At 35.4% G+C, this 19,013-nt stretch overlaps 2 protein-coding genes across 2 annotated transcripts; both read right to left on the bottom strand.

Moving 5' to 3' along the window:
* Positions 1-678: 678 nt before the first annotated feature.
* Positions 679-2,598, bottom strand: LOC113500702 (ATP-dependent DNA helicase pif1-like). The gene is made up of 2 exons (XM_026881578.1): positions 2,494-2,598; positions 679-2,370 (listed from the first exon to the last, which is right to left on the bottom strand). The coding sequence occupies exon 2, from the start codon at positions 2,342-2,344 to the stop codon at positions 689-691; it is 1,656 nt and encodes a 551-aa protein (XP_026737379.1). The 5' UTR covers positions 2,345-2,370; positions 2,494-2,598; the 3' UTR covers positions 679-688.
* Positions 2,599-14,395: 11,797 nt separating this feature from the next.
* LOC113500853 (pyruvate kinase-like) lies at positions 14,396-18,023 on the bottom strand. The gene is made up of 9 exons (XM_026881754.1): positions 17,658-18,023; positions 17,448-17,580; positions 16,911-17,134; positions 16,484-16,813; positions 16,256-16,402; positions 15,800-15,901; positions 15,270-15,515; positions 14,841-15,063; positions 14,396-14,626 (listed from the first exon to the last, which is right to left on the bottom strand). Exons 1-9 carry the CDS (start codon positions 17,694-17,696, stop codon positions 14,436-14,438), a joined length of 1,635 nt encoding a protein of 544 aa, XP_026737555.1. The 5' UTR covers positions 17,697-18,023; the 3' UTR covers positions 14,396-14,435.
* Positions 18,024-19,013: the final 990 nt, after the last annotated feature.

Below are 19,013 nucleotides of genomic sequence, written 5' to 3'. Positions count from 1 at the left end.
TTGCGTTGAAAAACTCCCACCGAAATATTCGTCTGCAAATTTCGAGTTCTAGCGTCGAGTGGTTAGCACAGAAAGCTAGATGTTGAGCATTATGCAGCACCTGCATTTTTGTTTTATTACTGATTTTTTTTTGACTAATTATTTTCAACAGGTGACGAATTCAGCGTCTCGAGCACCACTAGCGGCGGCGAGACGGAGCGGCAATCAGAAAAGCGCTTTAGTTTAGCTGTCGCTCGCAATTAGTGAATTTTATGTACCTACTAGACGATCTCACTATAATGAGTTTCGACTTTGCTTTGCGGTTTTAATTATTGTCGTATCTGTCTCTAATTAGACATGTTGGTTAAGCCCTACCGCAGAGTAGGTGTCTATAATTATATAGGTATCAATGTAGTGGATACACGCACCGATTCGAAATATGCTCCAAACATAATATCTGTTGATAATATCCTTTCATATGTTACCAATTATGTAATGAACATAGGACACTTTAAGTGACAAAGTTGTTACCTACAAACATCTAACCACTTAGTTTTAGGTACTTACATATATAACTAGCGGCCCGGTACGTGCTTCGCTACGTATAAAGTGAAATAAAATAAACAAATCGGAACATCAAATTCATTTATTTAATCATAAAAATATTTTATTTAAAATCGAAATCAATTGCTAGCTATTTACAACACACTTAATCCAAAACATTTGGATAAACAATATTTTTTGTTTTTCCATTTTGAGCATAAATAAACAAACGGCTGGGGGTACCGACTCTGGAACAGGCAACATATAACTGGCCATGTGAAAAACAATGTTCCTCCAAATTCACACCACAAACGTGAAGTGTTTGACCTTGGGCCTTGTTGATGGACATCGCAAATGATAAACGCACAGAATATTGTAAACGTTTGAACTCAAAAGGCATATCAGTTGGAATCATAGGTATACGCGGTATCAAAACAACTTCTCCTTTTGATTTACCAGTTAAGATCGTAGCTTCAATCAAATTTGGCAATAACTTTTTCACTGCCAATCTGGTTCCGTTACACAGTTTTGGTGGATTAATATTTCGCAATAATATAATCGAAGAACCAACTTTCAGATTCAAGCAATGCGGTGGCATACCAGCCGGCTCCAATGAATTTAAAAATTCAATTGGATAATTCATTGCCTCATCTTGATTCATAACACTGTCAATTGATTTATATTTCGTGACTACGCCTGGCAGTTTCGCTTGAATTTGAAAATTAATTGCATTGACATGAATGTTTTTCGGTGCTAAAATGGCGCGTTCTGTCAACCAATCATGATTTCTGTAATTCTGAACAATATTCGGAAAAACACATTCAATCAATTCATCTATCGATTGCGCAATTGTACAAAAATTGTTCGGTACAGCGATCAATCCGTTGGTTCTGTCGATTTGTATTTTGCCGTCACCAATTTCTAACAATTGTTTTGAGAACTCATGGGCAGCTGGATCATTTTGTAGGTGAACACGCATATTAATGTTTAGTGTCAATTTTTGTAGATATCTCCAAAGAACTGATGACTTCAAGCAGGCATTTATTTCATCAGCAGGAGTTGATCGAGGAATGACAGGCAATGTTTGACGAAAATCCCCTGAAAGTAATATCAAAGCACCACCAAAAAGCTGTTGATTACCACGTAAATCTTGCATTGTTCGATTGAATGCTTCTAGTGATTTTTTATTCGCCATTGTACACTCATCCCATAAAATAATTGACGTTAATCGCAGAACTTTTGCCATAGCAGAATTTCTCGATATATTGCAAGTTGGAGTTTCAATCACCTGTACATTCAATGGCAATTTTAATGCAGAGTGTGCGGTCCGACCACCTTCTAATAATGTAGCAGCAATTCCCGAAGATGCAAGTGCTAGTGCAATTTTCTGATCTGATCGAATAGTCGCTAAAATCAATGATATAACGAACGTTTTACCTGTGCCACCAGGTGCATCCAAAAAATATAATCCACCTGCATTATTGGAAACGGCTTGCATGATTGTATCATATACATGTTTTTGATCACAATGTGGACATATTGCGTCCATCATTCCAATGTATCCATACATACTATAATCAATCTGACTGTTGTAATTAAAAGCAGCACGCATCATTTCAGCCAAAACAGCACGACGTATTCGTGATGGCCGTGCAAGATTCAGTACAGGTACTGGGTTAACAAATCTATTGCGTGCATTACGTTCACGCTGCGATGCATTAGCTTGTGCGCGTTCATCTGCAGTCTGTGATCGTCTTAGTAATGCCACATCATTTGCATTACGCGTTCGCCGACCTATATTTGCTCGTCTGGCTGGTGGCATTTTTCCCGTATGCACATATGTTTTCGCTTAAAAATCGAAAAAAAAAATTAGAACAAAAAAAAAACAAATTCCCAAGAAGCTGTCGCATATGATGCCATGTGAAATCATATACGGCAACTTAGAAAAGTATACATAAATTCAGGACTCACCGTTTGTATGAATGCACTGCAAATGCAATTATGTGAAAAGAAATTTATCGCTGATAATATGATTTAATCAAACCACGTCCAAAATGAATTGACGGCATGAATGACATAACAACGTGCTTGTCCTGTCAACAAAACTTCAAAAAAGTTTCTGTGAAAAAAGTTTCTATTGAATTCATTTATTACAAAAAATGTGACAAATGAGGAACCGCTCGACCGATTTTGTGCAAACTTCACATAAACCATCTACTAAATATGCCGACCAAATCCTAAGCATTTGGTTTGGATAGGTGAGCCCGTTCTTGAGTTATGGAATTACAACGAAAAGTGGCATTGATTTTTATATATATAGATATGCAGGTGAGCCACGGCATATTCCTTACATATATAAACCTCTGTTAGTAAAGTACTTAAACGATCTTCCACCTATACACTTGATACTTGCAGCTTTTGAAATATTCGATTTTTGATATCGCTGACGAATAGACTCTCGGTGGGTATACACCTGGGAAATTAGGGATGTGAAATTTCCATTCGCTCGCTCTCGCGGACCTATATTCACGGATTCTTTGTTTTCATCGGAAATTTAAGGATACGAAGTCTCATGGGCCCTCCCGGGCGTGGATAGTAGAATCAGGCCGCGAGCTATGATGTAGATATTACAGGAAAGAAAAACCAATGCCCCTGATACCTCACAATTTGAGACAAGAGCACAGAAAGACTAGAATAAATTCTATGCAGGATTATAGTTTTTCTAAAGTTTTTAGGTAACGTAGAATCAGGTAGACATTGACTATATCCAGGAAGAGACTTTTTTCAGGTCTCTTCCTCCACATTTAATAGATTTAACTTACCCATTACAACACTAGATACAAAAACAAATGAGTATCGCTTTATCGTGCCTACTTCGGCCCAAACAATATTTATTTTTATATTGGCGCGACGCCTTGCTACCTACATGTTCGAAGGAGTTTATATACTTCAATATCTTACATGACACAAGTCACTAGATAACCTGTACATTAATGTACATCGACAGCGCGTCTCACAGGCACTCCGGAGACATGAACACTATTAAAAGTTTCACTAACTTTGTGAGAGTACCGACGCAACTAGTTTATGTTAGAGACCTACCTAAACACCAAATAGTTTTGGCAATGTAATTCTTTCAGGAGAGTAGCTTTTATATGAGTAGTTATTGAACTACGTCCTGCTACTACCATATTTAAGACTTTGATTATTAGTTTTGAAAGAGTTTTATTTTCAACAGAATTGATAATATTACGAGAAGAGCAAATATGTATTTTTTATAAAAAAATCTATAGAACTTCAGTCTATCAAATAACAACTTAAAAGCTCCGCATCGTTGCTCATACATTACAAAAGCCATAACAAAACCCCTAAATTCTTCTAAAACAACAATATTTTACTTACTTTGCGTTTGTAACGCAATAACCAGGAACTTTTGTAATTTATGTATGTTCTCATAGTACCTACTGGCAAGGTAACGTGATAGAGTTTCCGCTATCATTAACTACTGTAACCAACTAACAAAATACTGGCCCAGAACTCCTAAAACTGGGCCACTGACCGTTCTCGAAGCGTTTAAAGTAATTAAACCGAGTTAGACCTACAGTTAAATTGCTTTATTAATATATTAGAAGCCATTTAGGAATAGCCGTTGCAGATTTTAGGCGACTATTCATTTGTAGTAAGTAATAATAAGTTTGTATTACGTCATATATGACAAAAAATTTAGATTTTATAGTAATACCTATGGTGGTGAATCAATACACAAGATTAATTAATATTTACAAGGGCTACCTACACACAAAACCGTCATTTAATTCCTTACCTGCATTATTCTTACAAGCAGACTTTGAAGCAATTAAAAGTTACTCGAGACTAAACTTGGATACAACAACGTTATTTTTAAACAAAACTTTGTTAAGCTTATGTCCTTGTAGGATAGCTTGTATATAGGGAATATATTCTACAGTCAATTACTAGAATAAAATTTTAACATTTATTTCTGCTTATCAGAATGAGTTCCTAAAGAAGATAATGTTGAATTATTCTCATATTATATCATAGCTAGCTCTATTATAACCAAAACGTATTCCCACGTGTCATATCCAATGCTATTGTTTATCAAAACATTTTTTAATACGTCACAATTTCTTGCCAACGGAGGGCAATGTTATTGTTTCAGTTATCGACGCGAAGAAAATTGAATTCGCCCACAATCCGTGGGATTGCGGGATCGGATCCGACCCGGAATCGAACGGTTTGTTTCCCAATAGTAACATCCATTTGTTCTAGGAACGATTGGAACAATAGCAATATATTGATTGGGGTTATGAAACTGGTTTGTTGGTATTAGACTGGAATTAGATTGGTTGGATAAGACTATTACTTACTCTTTTGTTAATATTAAGACTCTTTGCTTCTATTTGAAAGTTACAAGCTTATTACTACTTTTACGGAAGTCTACTAAGAGCTCTACTTTAAAGGCTAATAGAATAAAATGGAGGTAATTATACAATCTCGAGTTTACTTAGCCTTAAAAGATTTAAATAGATTGGTATCTATATCTGGTATAATCTTTCCAACATTTTAAATATGATAAGTTAAATAAAACACTAGCACATACTGTAGATCTACTGCCACAACTTAAACTGATGTTATTGCAATTGTAAAAGTGACAGCGCGCTACCCAGCGTAGAACATCTCTCTCTTCCACAGGGTCAATAATTACAATAGTATTCAAATAGTAGTAGAAGGCCCTATATTGCCTTAAAAATAACAGATGATGATGAATACAATAGCAAATTACTTGAAAGCTATCTATATTTGACTTATGAGCAAATATAAAAGATTTAGCGACGTTCATTATATCCTTTGAATCTGACACCCGGTACTTAGAGCGGAATTTATATTAAAGAAATTGTTTATGAGCTTACAAAGTTACTATCAAGTAACACCAATAAATGTTTGTAGTAATGGCATATGATAGAAATTGCACTAACGTATGTAGTAGGGGAAAAACCATGTTCAAAAATAATTTGTTAAGTTAATCTAACAAACATACACACCCAACTTAGACTAACAAAGGTGAGAAAACTAACAAAGAAATGAAACGAAAAAATATGTTTGTGAAAGAAAAATCTAGAACTCAACGTAATCTGGTTCCCATCCGTTAGTTTTATTCTAACAATGGCAGTCGCTGTAAAAAATGTAAAGGAACTCTGGAATAAAAGGCGTCGATCAAGTTAATTAGTAAGAACGTTTTGTAGAACACTAATTGACTATTTTTTTTGCGTTGTGGCCTTTTGAAGACAGAAGTTAAAGTAGATGGACTCATTAGTGCAGGAATAGTCTTGCGCCGCCAGGCTTTTGTGTTTCTTGTATAATGTACCTATCTACGTTAATTTTATTGGGCTTCTAGGGTCTAGGAAAAAGTGAAAAAACCTTTCTCTCTTCTGACATAGAAAAATACATTGAACTGCGGAAATAGAAGGTCGAATTATGCGATTATCATTATAGTTCGATAAATTTTATTTTTTACAATCAAAACATTTTATAATTATAAGCATTTGTCGGTAAAAAAAAATACTTGCGTGATACAGTAAAAGGTAATTCTTTTATTTTATTACACCAAAATGTGATTTATCAATAACTTTAAAGTACTCAATCGCAGTTTGGTTGAGCGTTTACGATCGTCGCTGTTATCGCACTGATGAATCGATTCAAAAATAAGCGCTTTACAATATTTCGAGTTTCGCCTGTTAGTATTGGTATCACGGGGCTGTTATTTCATCAATTGTTGTTGTTCGCTGATGCAATCGGGTAGGGAGGAATGGTGTATTATTATCTCGCTCTTTCAAGTTATTAATCCCCCATAATGGTAGAGACAGAATATCGCCTGTAACTAGTGAATGCAGTACAAATGTCGAGTAGGTTGTGACTGTATTTACTTTGTAATTAAGGGCGAAATAATATATAGGTGTGTTGAATAGACACAACAAGTTGGTTTCCATAAAGAAATGGTTAGAAAGTTTCCTTTTTCTTTCTAACGACTATCGCACTAAAATAAAATAAAAATGCTTGTCCTACGCTAGAATCGAACCCGCGACTCGCCATGCTCAATGGAGTTGGCATGGTGACTTATGCCAGACATGCAGTCAAATCGATTGACAAATAAGGAATGTAAAAGTAAATGGTAGTTAGGAAAATATATCAAAAAAATGACAGTTATTCAGTTACGTCAAATGCATGTTATTTTTATACTTAGACTGAGGTCTCTAAATAAATTTGCTTTAAATGAGAAATACGGTATACACCCAGAACTTTACTCATTTTTTTTTGTGTAAACAGAAGTTGTGCGTATCATTACGCCTAGTCTACATATTGCTGACTAACGAAGTAGAGTTGGCGCGAAGAAATGAATGTATCGTAACCCGCCTCATTAGGCAGACGCTCGATTCACGCGTGCTATACAAAAAATGTATAAAGCTCGAGAAGTAAGCTCGTGATCCATACCGAGGAGTCGCTATCGTAATAATGTTAAGTTACAAAATCGAAGCTCATTTTTTTTCGAAATTCCTTAACATACAAATCAAAACAATCCCAATGGTGTTTTTGTCGCCTGCTAGTCTGACCAGATCCGCCTATCTGGCCTCCTCAACCCAGTTACCAGAGCAACACGAAATCCTTTTTTATGGCTGATTGTCAGACTTTCTAGCTTACCCACTCGACTGTCAAAAATGTATAAAAAAAAACAGTCAGCCACTGTTTCACGTGGCTTCTAAAACTTTTTACGACATAGATGGTCACCCATACACGTACCAATAGTATCAAGCTTTGGCTTGCCTGCAATCGATCATCATCAATACTTCTACATGTTATTAACCGAAAAATAAAATATTAATCTTATACAAAAGCCGCAGACTACAGTTATTAAAATTGCAACAAATTGTATGCACTGTTATTAGAGCATTCCGAAAAATGTGTCAAATCGTTGATAGTTTTAAGTATAGAAATGCTATCGTAAGACCACTATAAAGTTTTAGATAAATGGAAGTTGTACTTAGCATCATTATGATAAGCCATCAAAGGGCGAATCAGGTGCATATTTAAGTAATAATAAAGTTTTACAAACAACTTTATTAGATGTAGTTGAAAGTTTTATTCGCTTTACGTGCTCAAAAACAAATATTAGAGCTTCGCTTTTGCTGTGTTCGCAGTTTCAAACCGCGTTCTTGCCGACGCGATAATATTAGCGCCTTTCCTCTTGAAATTACGAGTAGCTTTACCCGGGACCACAATAATTAAGGATTTCTACATGTACACATTTATAGAGTTCGTTATTTGAACAGTTTTTGTACCAATTTGTATATGCATAAACTTTAAATCACTATTTAGTCTTATAATCCCTGTCTGTCTGTCTGTCACGCTTTCATGTTTTTGTCTAATGACTTGATAGTTTCACAAAAACTAAGAATTTTTTGCGTTCTTTACGTAGAACAAATCGGATACAAAACAAAACCACGAAAAAGATGCGTTGCAATTTTTCTACAAGACTTTAAGCGTAATTCAATTGTAAGGCACCTTTTTCTTAATTTTCATTTAGTATCTTCGTCTTACTGTAAACAAACTAACTTTTGTTTGAAAAAGTTTAAGTTATTATAACGTAATACACGTCAACACCACAATCGTTTTAAAAACAAATTGGATCTTCAGTCTAAAAATCCGAACAAATCGGTATCAAAATTTCGTCTCGAATATTTGGTGAAGCCCCAAACTATAAACGTGCTGTAAGCATTGCCAATTGCCTTGAGGTATGCCTTTCTAGTGGCGACAGGGCTCTCGAGTCTCGGTCGTGACGACGATAGGGCACACTCTCTCTGTGGCCCCCACTTCAATCCCCCTTATTATCCTCTTTTGTCCTTTTACCTTTTTGCACCTGTCTGAGTGACGTGTTAAAATGTAAGAAGCTTCGCTGTTAGTGACTCAGTGAAGACCGTTGCAGCTTTATTTAGTTAATATAAATTAGTGCTTTGTATGCTGTGTAAAACATACATGTAAGAACACTTTGACAGGCATAAACTCTTCTTATTTTAAAGGTTTTGAAGTGTGTACATATTAAGTTGCTATCCAATATCGATGTTGACTTTTAAAAAGTGTTATTTAGAATCCTAATGGGAAAAAAGATGTTTAATTTTGAGTTTGATCTTTGCTTTGACATACAGATAATGTATCGTTGTACAAGGAACTCTTTTAAGCACATAAATAAATAGTTAGTGACCTCAAAACTAGGCGGTATCATTGACGTGCACGCCAAATCCCAAATCAACGAAAACTTACTAATTCTACTAAAAAGTATCTGTTTATCAAACGAAACTTGTACATAAACATACCCTAATACAATCCATTATTGCTTGAATACTGTAAATAATAGACCTTACGAATATTTCGAGTAACTGTGGGTACAGCTATCTGTCTTAAGCACAAAGCTTTGGGCTCCTCTGCACATTGTTAGTTCATTGCGCTGGAAAAGAAATTTCCAGAACACCTGTATTCAGTGGTATGTAACGACGAACAAAGGTACAATGAAAAGCATTTCTCTTGTGATATGCAAATAAGAAAGACCTGTTTTATAAGCTGTTTTGATGCAGGAATTACTTGAGAAATGATTAGGAAGCGTATAATATATTTATTAATGTTGATCCGATTTCCGCAATAACGTCATTATGAAATAACTTTTAAATTTAAATGCGTTTATAAAAGTACACAGGCCGTAAGGACAAAGCTACCAAGATAAGTCTGTTTACTCAAAGAAAACCATTTTCATTTACTATAAATTTAGGTGACGCAATAAGTAAGTAAAATTCATGTTATTTCAACAAATAATTCCCCGTCTATCAAAAACTTAAGTCTAATTCCTAGAAATAGAATTCCTAGAATAATTTCGTCTCCACGTTTTATTTGTTTGAACTCGATTAGTTTAAAAAGCATAACATCGAATTGAATTAAGGTTGCGTAACGTTTAATACCTATAAATTAGAGTAAGTAATGTCAGTGACGTATAAGCCTGCTAAGCCTAGTCATTCGTCAACGCCTAGTCACAGAATTTGGATCCCTGACGTGTGTAATCTCAGCCTAAGTCTGGGATAAGAAGGGGTTCACTTTGAGATGTGAAATAGCAATGTAAATTTGAACCGAAGGTTGTAGAGGTCAAATGGCAAATCACATTTAAAATTCATCAAATGTGTAGACTTTTAATTAAGCTTATGTTGCAATGCAGACGAAATTATGAATTCACTTTAGATTTGTTTGAAAGCTTTTTGAAATGAACAAATTTTTTTTCAAATATCAGTTTAGTAACAGCAATTTGACCTCAGTAATTTGCTATTCGGATTAAAGAGCTGAAATAAAGCTCTTATTTACTATTATTTACACTGCCACAGATAGCGTAGCTACTTACTATCCTGATTTTTTATTTTATCCCAGTATAGAAAAACACAGGAAGATCATGATACATCTTTATATGAAGGACCCTAAAATATCAATGCTGCATAGATAAAGAGGACAGACCAAAATAAATAGTGTAGTATCCTTAATATTATATGATAAGATAGAAAACGTTGGTTACCGGGAGCTGTCCTTATCTGGTGCTATTTTACGGCCGCGTAAATAATGGACATTTTGGAGAAAATTTTATTCAATTTCCTGAGGCTCTGCTTTGAATAGACGATGTTTTTTACATAATAGTTTAAGAGCAAGTCCTCTTATCATGACATTTTGCTTATATTATTCCTTCAGCCGGATTGTTAGTAACAGTATATCATTCTTTTGTAATATGCTGAGAATCAAGTGAAAAGTGATGCTCATACTAGATGTATGAGTGAGTATACAACGAAAACATAAATCATGGAGTTGATGAAAGCCATTATGAGGTCAATAAGCCAAGCACCTTATCAATCATCGCTAATCAATGCATAATTAAATCCACGAAGTAATTAAGTCACGCAAATTAACCTAAAGGGATCAGCATTGATTGAACTATACTAGTGCAATCGTTAGACTCCGCCATGCTTCATTCAAGTGGCGGTGTTTGCGCATCTACCATTAACTGGATTGCAAGCTTCCATATTGGTCTTAGCTTATGGGCATCCTAATCCTTTAGTTCATTTACAGTATGACGATAATCAGTGCCAAAAGAAAAAAGAAATACTTGTATGAATTAGGTGTAGAAATCTCCACTTTTAATATTTTAAAAGCCCAAACAAATAAAAATATAAAGAAGTTGCAATTTCTTATTTTACAGATGTATAGGTATAGACCAAGTTAATTTCTTTAAAATTAATAATACCTCAACAATATTTAAAATAGACTTATTAAGACAAAGATCTTGACTTCTGTAACCCAACTGGGAAATCATATCAAGTGCGTTGCTAATTAATAGAAATTATTTGCGGGTTGATTAATTTTGTCGCTCAAAGGGTTTGAGTATAATCTAGGGGATCAAATCCAAAAATACGCAAAAGCAGATTTTGACCGTAAAATTAAATCATCAATGGTGATGAAAACCAAAATCACTCATGTTCGTTCCATAATTTGTTAAAAAAATAAGTTTTCAAGTAGGTATGAGAAAATGTTTCATTTGTTCTATTAACAACTTAGGAAGCAGCCGTTTAGCAGCTTGCATTGCTTTTCTGCATAATTTCAGAGAATTGAGTTCGTTTGACTTTAAAGAGAAAGTGGGTTTTTCGAAGTAAAAAAATAATAACTTGCCTACTATAGATAACTGTGTTTAAAAATGTATAAGAATGTTTATTGTATTATAGTCATCTAGTACCTACTCATAATACAACGAATACTAGCTATGCTTCGTTGGATACTAGATGGCGTTGTGTGAAAGTCGTGGAATATTATAATTATAAAGTTACACGGTAACTCATTTCTAGACGTAATAATCTATTTTAGCTTTAGAGTTTCTACAAACATGAAACTGAAAACTATAATATATACATTAACGCAAGTTATAGTTGGTTTAAATGTACAGTATCAGGATCGTTGGTAGGCTGTTTTGTTTGCTCGTTAATGCACTGCGTCACTACAACTTTCACATTGAACCTTTGTACAAATCAAGATAAGACTATCTAAGGCCACAAATATTTTTGTTTTGATTTGCGAGTGTAGAATGGTGACCAGCTATGAACACGCTTTTACGTATCCGTGAATGGGTTCACTAATTCATTCGCGGCTTTAAGCGCTGGCAGTGATTATTTATTCTAATCAGCTAATTGATTACTACATTAGGGGGTTTAGTCAGTCTGTTTAGATACAGGGGTCATTATCCGAGTTTCCTTTGAATACACTTGCTGGCTTAAGTAATTATTCAAATCGTTTGATTGCTGTTTCGGCGTGTCGAATCTGGTAAATCTGGTTGTTATAATGATTCACTTTTGATGAGTTCAATGTGATATGTGTCCAGAAAGGACACAATATGTTTTATGAGATTAAAAAACATTTTTTTCGCCTTTGTCTGGATACAAAAGTCACCAAAAATAACTGCTTTAAAGTTTAGCAGACTTGTGACGCAAAAACTTCATTTTTTTTTTAACAGACGTGACCTCACGCTTTATTTCTATTTTCTGATATTTGAGTAATTAATTATGTGGACATGGAGAACAAATTTTCTTCCCCATTGATCTTGTTGGATTTTGTAAAATAATTTAGCTTAGTTTAGTCTTCACCTACCTTTAAGTAATTAAGTTTATCTTCAACAAAACACGTCTACAATGTCTTGTTATTAAAAAGGAAAGTAGGTAAAACAAAAGACTCATATAACTTAATTTTCTTACAACATTGTGGGTATTAAATGTAAGACATAAAAAATGAACAAGAGAAAATGTGGCTAACATAAAAACAGTTATTTCTAATTCCGCTAGTCTGCAACTCTGAAAATAAAATTAAGCACTTAAATAGGTAGGCAGGGGAGTACAGTCCTTGTGTCACAAGGAAACTGGCGAATACCCAGACGAACAAATTGTGCGTAATCTTGTTGCGACCACCTCCCCACAAAAAGGTGAGTTTCCTCCATTATGAATAACTTCCACAGCCTTCATCTAATTTAACTTGTAAACATTACAATTTAGTCGCCCATCTCGACTTGATGCCTCCAAAAGTGCTATTCGCTACCTTTATTACCGGAATTTTTATTTCGTATCTCGCTTTTTGTTCGCCTCTTATTTCTTTATGAGTAACTTCGCTTATATTCACGAATGCTTCAAAAGATTTTTAATAGTCATTTTAGATTCAGCTATAGATTTTGGAAAGCCGCAATTATTTTTAGTTCAATAATTTGATAAGGTTTATTGGTGTGAAGCAGTTACGCCTTCATTTTGCCCCAGGTACCTAAAGATGTGGATAAACCAGGGCTTGTGTTCTCAAAACTTGATAGGTGTAGAAAAAATGTTTGAATGGGTATTTAGTTAAAACAGAATATCCGAACTTTCTCATTGTTTCATTCCATGTCCACGTTTCACTGGTATTACTATCATGTCGATGGACTAATTTCCATTTTGCTTTGCCAAAACTAGCTTCATCGTCCCATTGGATCGTGGAACCTTTTGTGCAAATTGGCCTGTATCTAGGGCTTTTACAATGTGACCGGTGCGACGCTCGGCTAGTCTAGGAGCAAAGGGTGTAATTGCATCCGTTACTGAGTTCCTACATAGCCCAATGTGCTTCAATCAGTGACCTTTGTTAGCCAATATGTTGAATTCTGATCATGAATTTAGGAATGGAGGTAAAACCTCGTTCTATTTCAGAAACCTGTTTCAAACTGACTGGTTAGGTTTAAACAATTTGAGTTTGCAGTAGACTGGATCAAATGGCCAGCGAGATATCTTTGAATTTTAATGTCAAAAGAAACCGATTCCACCTTTTAGTTTAAAATAATAAAAAATAAAGTAAAGAGAATTTAGTATCAAAGTCGTAAACTGACTGTTGGTACGGTCGATAGGTGCTCTTTGCCGTGAGTAGTGGTTTACGTGTGGACGGTAGATGGCAATATTGGCTATCTGTATGCAACGACGTACTTACGACCACAGCGGTCAGCCAACACTTGAAAGCGACTTGCACGGTGTTATATCTTTGATTTAATTTATTGGTTTTAGGTGTCCAGCAGTAAAGGAACAAAAGTTTAATTTGTGAAGAAAAATAAATAAATAGATAAAGAATGAAAATGTCATTTGGTTGTAAAAGTAAAAATGAATTAAAGAAAATATCCATTGGAATAAAAAAGTGATTTTCTATAATTGTGTGAAAAATTGCAAAGAATTGCCATTCACCGACACTGAATAGTGCATGTTTAAGTTAAGCCAAAAGCCTGAAACTATCCGGTTCCTCTCCCGAAGGGAGATATCTAGAGGGTTCCCTCGCCTTAACCAAAATATTTTACTCTTTTTATTTTTGACGATTGTTACCTATCAGTTTATTCGCCGGATTTTCTACCAGTATGTAGACCGGTGTGAAGACAAGATTACATAAATTCAATTTGGACACCTCAGAGAGCTTTGCGAATTGCCTCGTCGTCCAGCAACTAGAGCTAGCCCCTTTGATGCTAATCGCCAGCGTCATTCCGTCACCCGAACATTACGTGAGATGCTGATGCTTTAGATATCCAGTCAAAGTAAGCCATGTTCCGTTAAAGTGAAAATTTAAATTTCGAGATAGACACGTGCCGAACTAGAGCCAGCGTCCTGAAATTTAAATGTGTAGTAAAATGAAGGCTGTGGCGCACTCGGAATAACTTATTTGTATGTAAACTTCGTGTAAAATCAGAAAGTCAGTAGATACGAGTCCATAAAATATTAGGGGAAAATAAAACTGAAAATAGATATGATCATTTATTAAAGCAAGACTTGTTAAACTAATTACAAGTTTGTTGTTGTGTCTGCTGTAGCATAAACCACTCTCATTGTGTTAGTGAATCCAGAGCCTTGCCGCCAGCCAGAGACAATAACTATTGGATCGCCGACCCGGATGAACCCTTTTTCTATTCCAAATTTCACACAAAAATTGACACGTTTCTCAAGGTCCGTTGCCCATTCTGGGTCTGGTGGATCTGAAAAAAAAATATGTGTCGTTTTAGGATTTACCCTATCTGTGTCCTACTGTTAGGCAGAGACCTTCCCGAATCCTAACACGATTTTCAACTGTAGGACCTGACTACATTATACTTCTATGCGCTAATGTATAGTCAACATTATTAAGGCTACCGCAACGGAATATCACGAACGTGATATCAGTTCATATTCATAATACTGAAATAAATTTACCTTCATAAATGACAGGCAAAATTCCTCTCCACATATGAAGCTGCCTAGCAATAATGGCGTATCTTGTTACTGCCATGATTGGGCATCGAGGTCTGTATTTCGCAACAGTCTGTGCTGATTTACCAGATGTAGTGACGACGATAATAGCAGCGGCGATCGATCGTTGAGCAGCCATAACCCCGGCCATAGCAGCGCCCGCGCATTGGTCGCATGGCAATGGTGTCTGTTAACAACTATACACGTAAACCGATGCGAGGAAATATTTAAGGGTAAAACATTAACACTCGTTCACGAATACATGGAACACGACATCAGATCTGGTACTTAAAAAATGATGTACTTCGTGTCAGTAAATATCATATTCGGATTACCAACTAATAGTTGCACCATGACTAAATTATTTCCATAAATCTATAAAATTAAAATCACCTTATCAACGAAGTTGTAAAATACTTGTTTAGACCAAACACATGTTTCCGCTTCCTTGCAAGCACTGCTCATGACTGCTACTGTGTCTATAGGATACTGCCCTACGGCGGTTTCGGCACTAAGTACCATGTTATCGGCACCATCAAGGATGCAATTAGCAATATCAAGCAGTTCGGCTCTCAGTGGTATTTTTCTTTGACGCATACTGCTGAGCAGGTGAGCGCTAATACTTACTGGAACATTGGCCTGTCAAAAGAACTTTCAATATTATAAATTCTGATTATAAAGGTTTCCGGTTACTCATATAACGGTTCTTTGTGGTCTACTGAAAAAAGTGAAGAAAACTTAATATTTTTAGATACAGGTCTCAACAGACATAGTATTTTCGATTAATTTTTAGATGCTTATGTTTAGAAAAGTACTTGACCGATATTTTTTCGAACAACTGTTAAGCCTTGGCCTACCGCCAGTTTTCGCCGTTACGTTGATTCTTCGGACACCCTATGTACAAAGATATGTTGTCTACTAACTTTATTCGCTCGAGCGATCAAATTCTTTTGAGCTATCACCAATTTCTTCGGCGTGATATCCGACCCCAATTCCTGTCGCGTTATCATGACACTATTCACCACCTATCAACATAATATGATGTTACATTCAGTTCAATTATAAATAAAATTACGTACTGAAATGGCACCGGTATGGTGGTATGAAGCCTACTACTAAAACTCAACAGCCAGTCTGTCTCTTATTCTGTCAGTATCCCAGTTTTTTAGGCTGTTATTGGTAGGTTTGTTCGTCAAAAAGACTTACGGCTCCGGAAGAAAATCATCTAGTTGTTGCGTTGCGAGTAAGAGTTAAAAAAATCATAAGACAAAAGCATGGAAAGAAGACATGAAAGCAAAAGTGAGGCTTGGAGAGAAACTGAATAATCAAATTTAACAAATTACTTTCAACTCAAAAGGGAAGGCAAGTGCACTACATACCTGTAAAATAGCGTCAAAGTTCCGAAATCCTTCAATTGTTTGAATATTTGCCATAATCGCTATCTTTTTGCCCCTGTCACCAAGCAGGGTCTTTAGTTCTGCTATTTGGGCGGGCGAGCTTACAAAGGAGGCTATTACAATATCAACCTAAAGAGTATTTTTTTAATAAATATAATTTAAAGATAAATAAATTTCATTAAAATCAGTTGTTATAAATGTATTTGATACCTGATTGGCGATTGCCATCTCAATATCATTTTTGTCCTTCTCTGTGAAGTTGGGCATGTTCAATATAACATTTGGAACAAAAACATCTTTGAAAGATCCAAGGAATCCACCTCTTTCAATTTTGCAAGTTAATGTCGATGACGAAATTATTTCAACCTTTAGCATTATGGTTTCATTGTCCAGTAGAACGTAGTCGCCTTTGTTCATTTGTTCAGCAAAGTACATAAAGTCTACGTATACTGTATATGTTGAACATCGTTCTTTATAGGTCTCGTCTGTCGTCAATCGTACAACTTCACCGGCTTTTAGCTCCACCGACTCACCGTAACTCTGAAAGTACATTTATGTTGGATTAGAAGTAAATCAAAGCATTTCTCCAAATAAGCACAGTTTTATTATGAATTTAAAACAATATGTAGGTACTTACGTCGGCAATACGTCCAGTTCTTATTTTCCTGCCCGACAATTTGATTGCTATAGATAATGGATAGTTCTTTCCCGTCCTGATGCTAAAGTTCTTAGCTGCTTGTCGGAGCATTTTAATCGCTTCTATGTGTTCTTCTCTCGGTCCAAAGTTCATGTTCAGCAGGGCAATATTCATCCCTGCACCCATCATCTTTTCCATCACTTCAAGGTCGTATGTAGATTTGCCTAGAATATTAAAAAAAGCATTCATTCCTCCCTACTGGGGAGTCATATTTCTGAGGCTCCGCTGTAGGTCTGTCTGCCTATCCTTCCGTCCATTATCGGGCTGTATCTCGTCAACCGTGATACCTACACTTTCGGAGTTTAAATTTACGGAGTTACAATAACAAATACTGTTATTATAAAAATAAAGATCGAGCAAATATCTTAGCATATTTATTAGGAATTCACAGTTCTAAGATTTTTTCTAATTCACCCTCCTACGTCCTTGCCTTCCTAGAACATGATGATCTAAATACATCTACATAAGCGAATTTACCCATTGACGCTACGATTCCAGTCAGTCTTTGGCATGCAGGCGGTGCTTTAATATCTAAGTTGAGGATGTGGTCTAAAGGTGTGTAGGCGTGTGCCGCCTGCAACTGTTGTCCAGGCAACTCCATTGCATCATACTACAAACAAATGAATGTGTTTTAATCACTTCTGATCACTACGAATTACATGTGAAACATGACAAACTGGTACTTACTTCCCCAAGCCTTTTGTCAAAATCTGTCGGCCAAGTCATGATGTAAAGTGTAAACTATAAATATCTAGAAATTCTATAGCTAATAAATAATAAAATTATTTCCAAAGATTCAATATCAATTTAGTAGATTTTGGCTCAAGGTAGTACAAGTGAAATTAACAATTAAAATAACAATAAAGCGAAGTGATCGTATGACAAATGTCAGATTATACTTATTACTGACATGAAAGATTTTGTTTCATCCTCTTTATAACTAAAGCGTATGACTACACTATTTTCTGTAATTTTACATTTCGGCTTTTCGCTTCATTCGGTATTATAGTATTTTAAATGTGGTATTACTGCTGAAACAATGTTAAGTCAAAATTTTTGTGTGAAATCGTGTACCTACTTACTGTGATCTGGCAGGTATATTTTTAAGAGGTTTGGAACTTCTAAAATCAATTACAAACAGTCAAGTTTGCATGAAAAATTATTGGTATTAAAATATGTTTACCAGTTGCGACATCAAAATAAAATAAATTCGTTTCGAATGTTTAAGTTAAATCATTCATTCAAATTATGTCACATTATTTTGAATTAGTTTCTCCAAGATTGTTGATTTTGATCTATGCTAATAATACAAAACTGCGATTAATCTTCCTTGATCCAAATCCCCTTAGCTGGGAAAACCGAGGATTAGAATGTTTACAAAAGTTAGGTGGATCAGTACCAAGTCCCAATTGGGGGTAAGCTGAATGATAAACAAGTACCCCAGCTGCCGCTAACAACGTCGACAAAAATAAATAACGCTCAGGTAGACAAACAAAGCCGAGTTTTATTTGTGGTGTAACCATTAGGGAAAGGAATGAAATAAACGCGTCAACAAAGGCGGGCATCCAGATATAGGTGGTGAGCTACGTCTTAGTACTGTAGAACATAAAAAACCAGATTTTTCAGATGTAAACGACTATGGTTTATACCTGACCTTTACAGGAAATCAAACGTTGGTCTGGACTATACAATACTATACATGCCAAAAAATAAGAAGCCAAGATTTGTCAATTTTTTGTCACTATTATACTTACAATACGCTTTTGCCAAACATACAAAATACACAAGCGTCAGAAACGAAAATAACTAGTAAAAAGGAAGTGCGTTTTCAGTTTTTTAGGGTTCTTTATCTAACTGGTCGGTTAACTCCTCTCCATTATAACTATCTGTTCATCCATCTGCCACCAGGCTACATCTCGCGAACCGTAAAAGCCTGACGGTTGATTTTTTCATAAATTTTATATTTTGTTGCTTTTAAAAAGAACTGAAAAAAAACTGAAACTTCGACGGTGAAACATCGGATGGTAGACCAATTTTATAGGT

Source organism: Trichoplusia ni, chromosome 14 (genome assembly GCF_003590095.1).
Source record: "Trichoplusia ni isolate ovarian cell line Hi5 chromosome 14, tn1, whole genome shotgun sequence".
Taxonomy (NCBI): domain Eukaryota; kingdom Metazoa; phylum Arthropoda; class Insecta; order Lepidoptera; family Noctuidae; genus Trichoplusia; species Trichoplusia ni.
The sequence above is the reverse complement of the archived record's forward strand: the minus strand, read 5'-3'. Positions and strand labels throughout refer to the sequence as shown.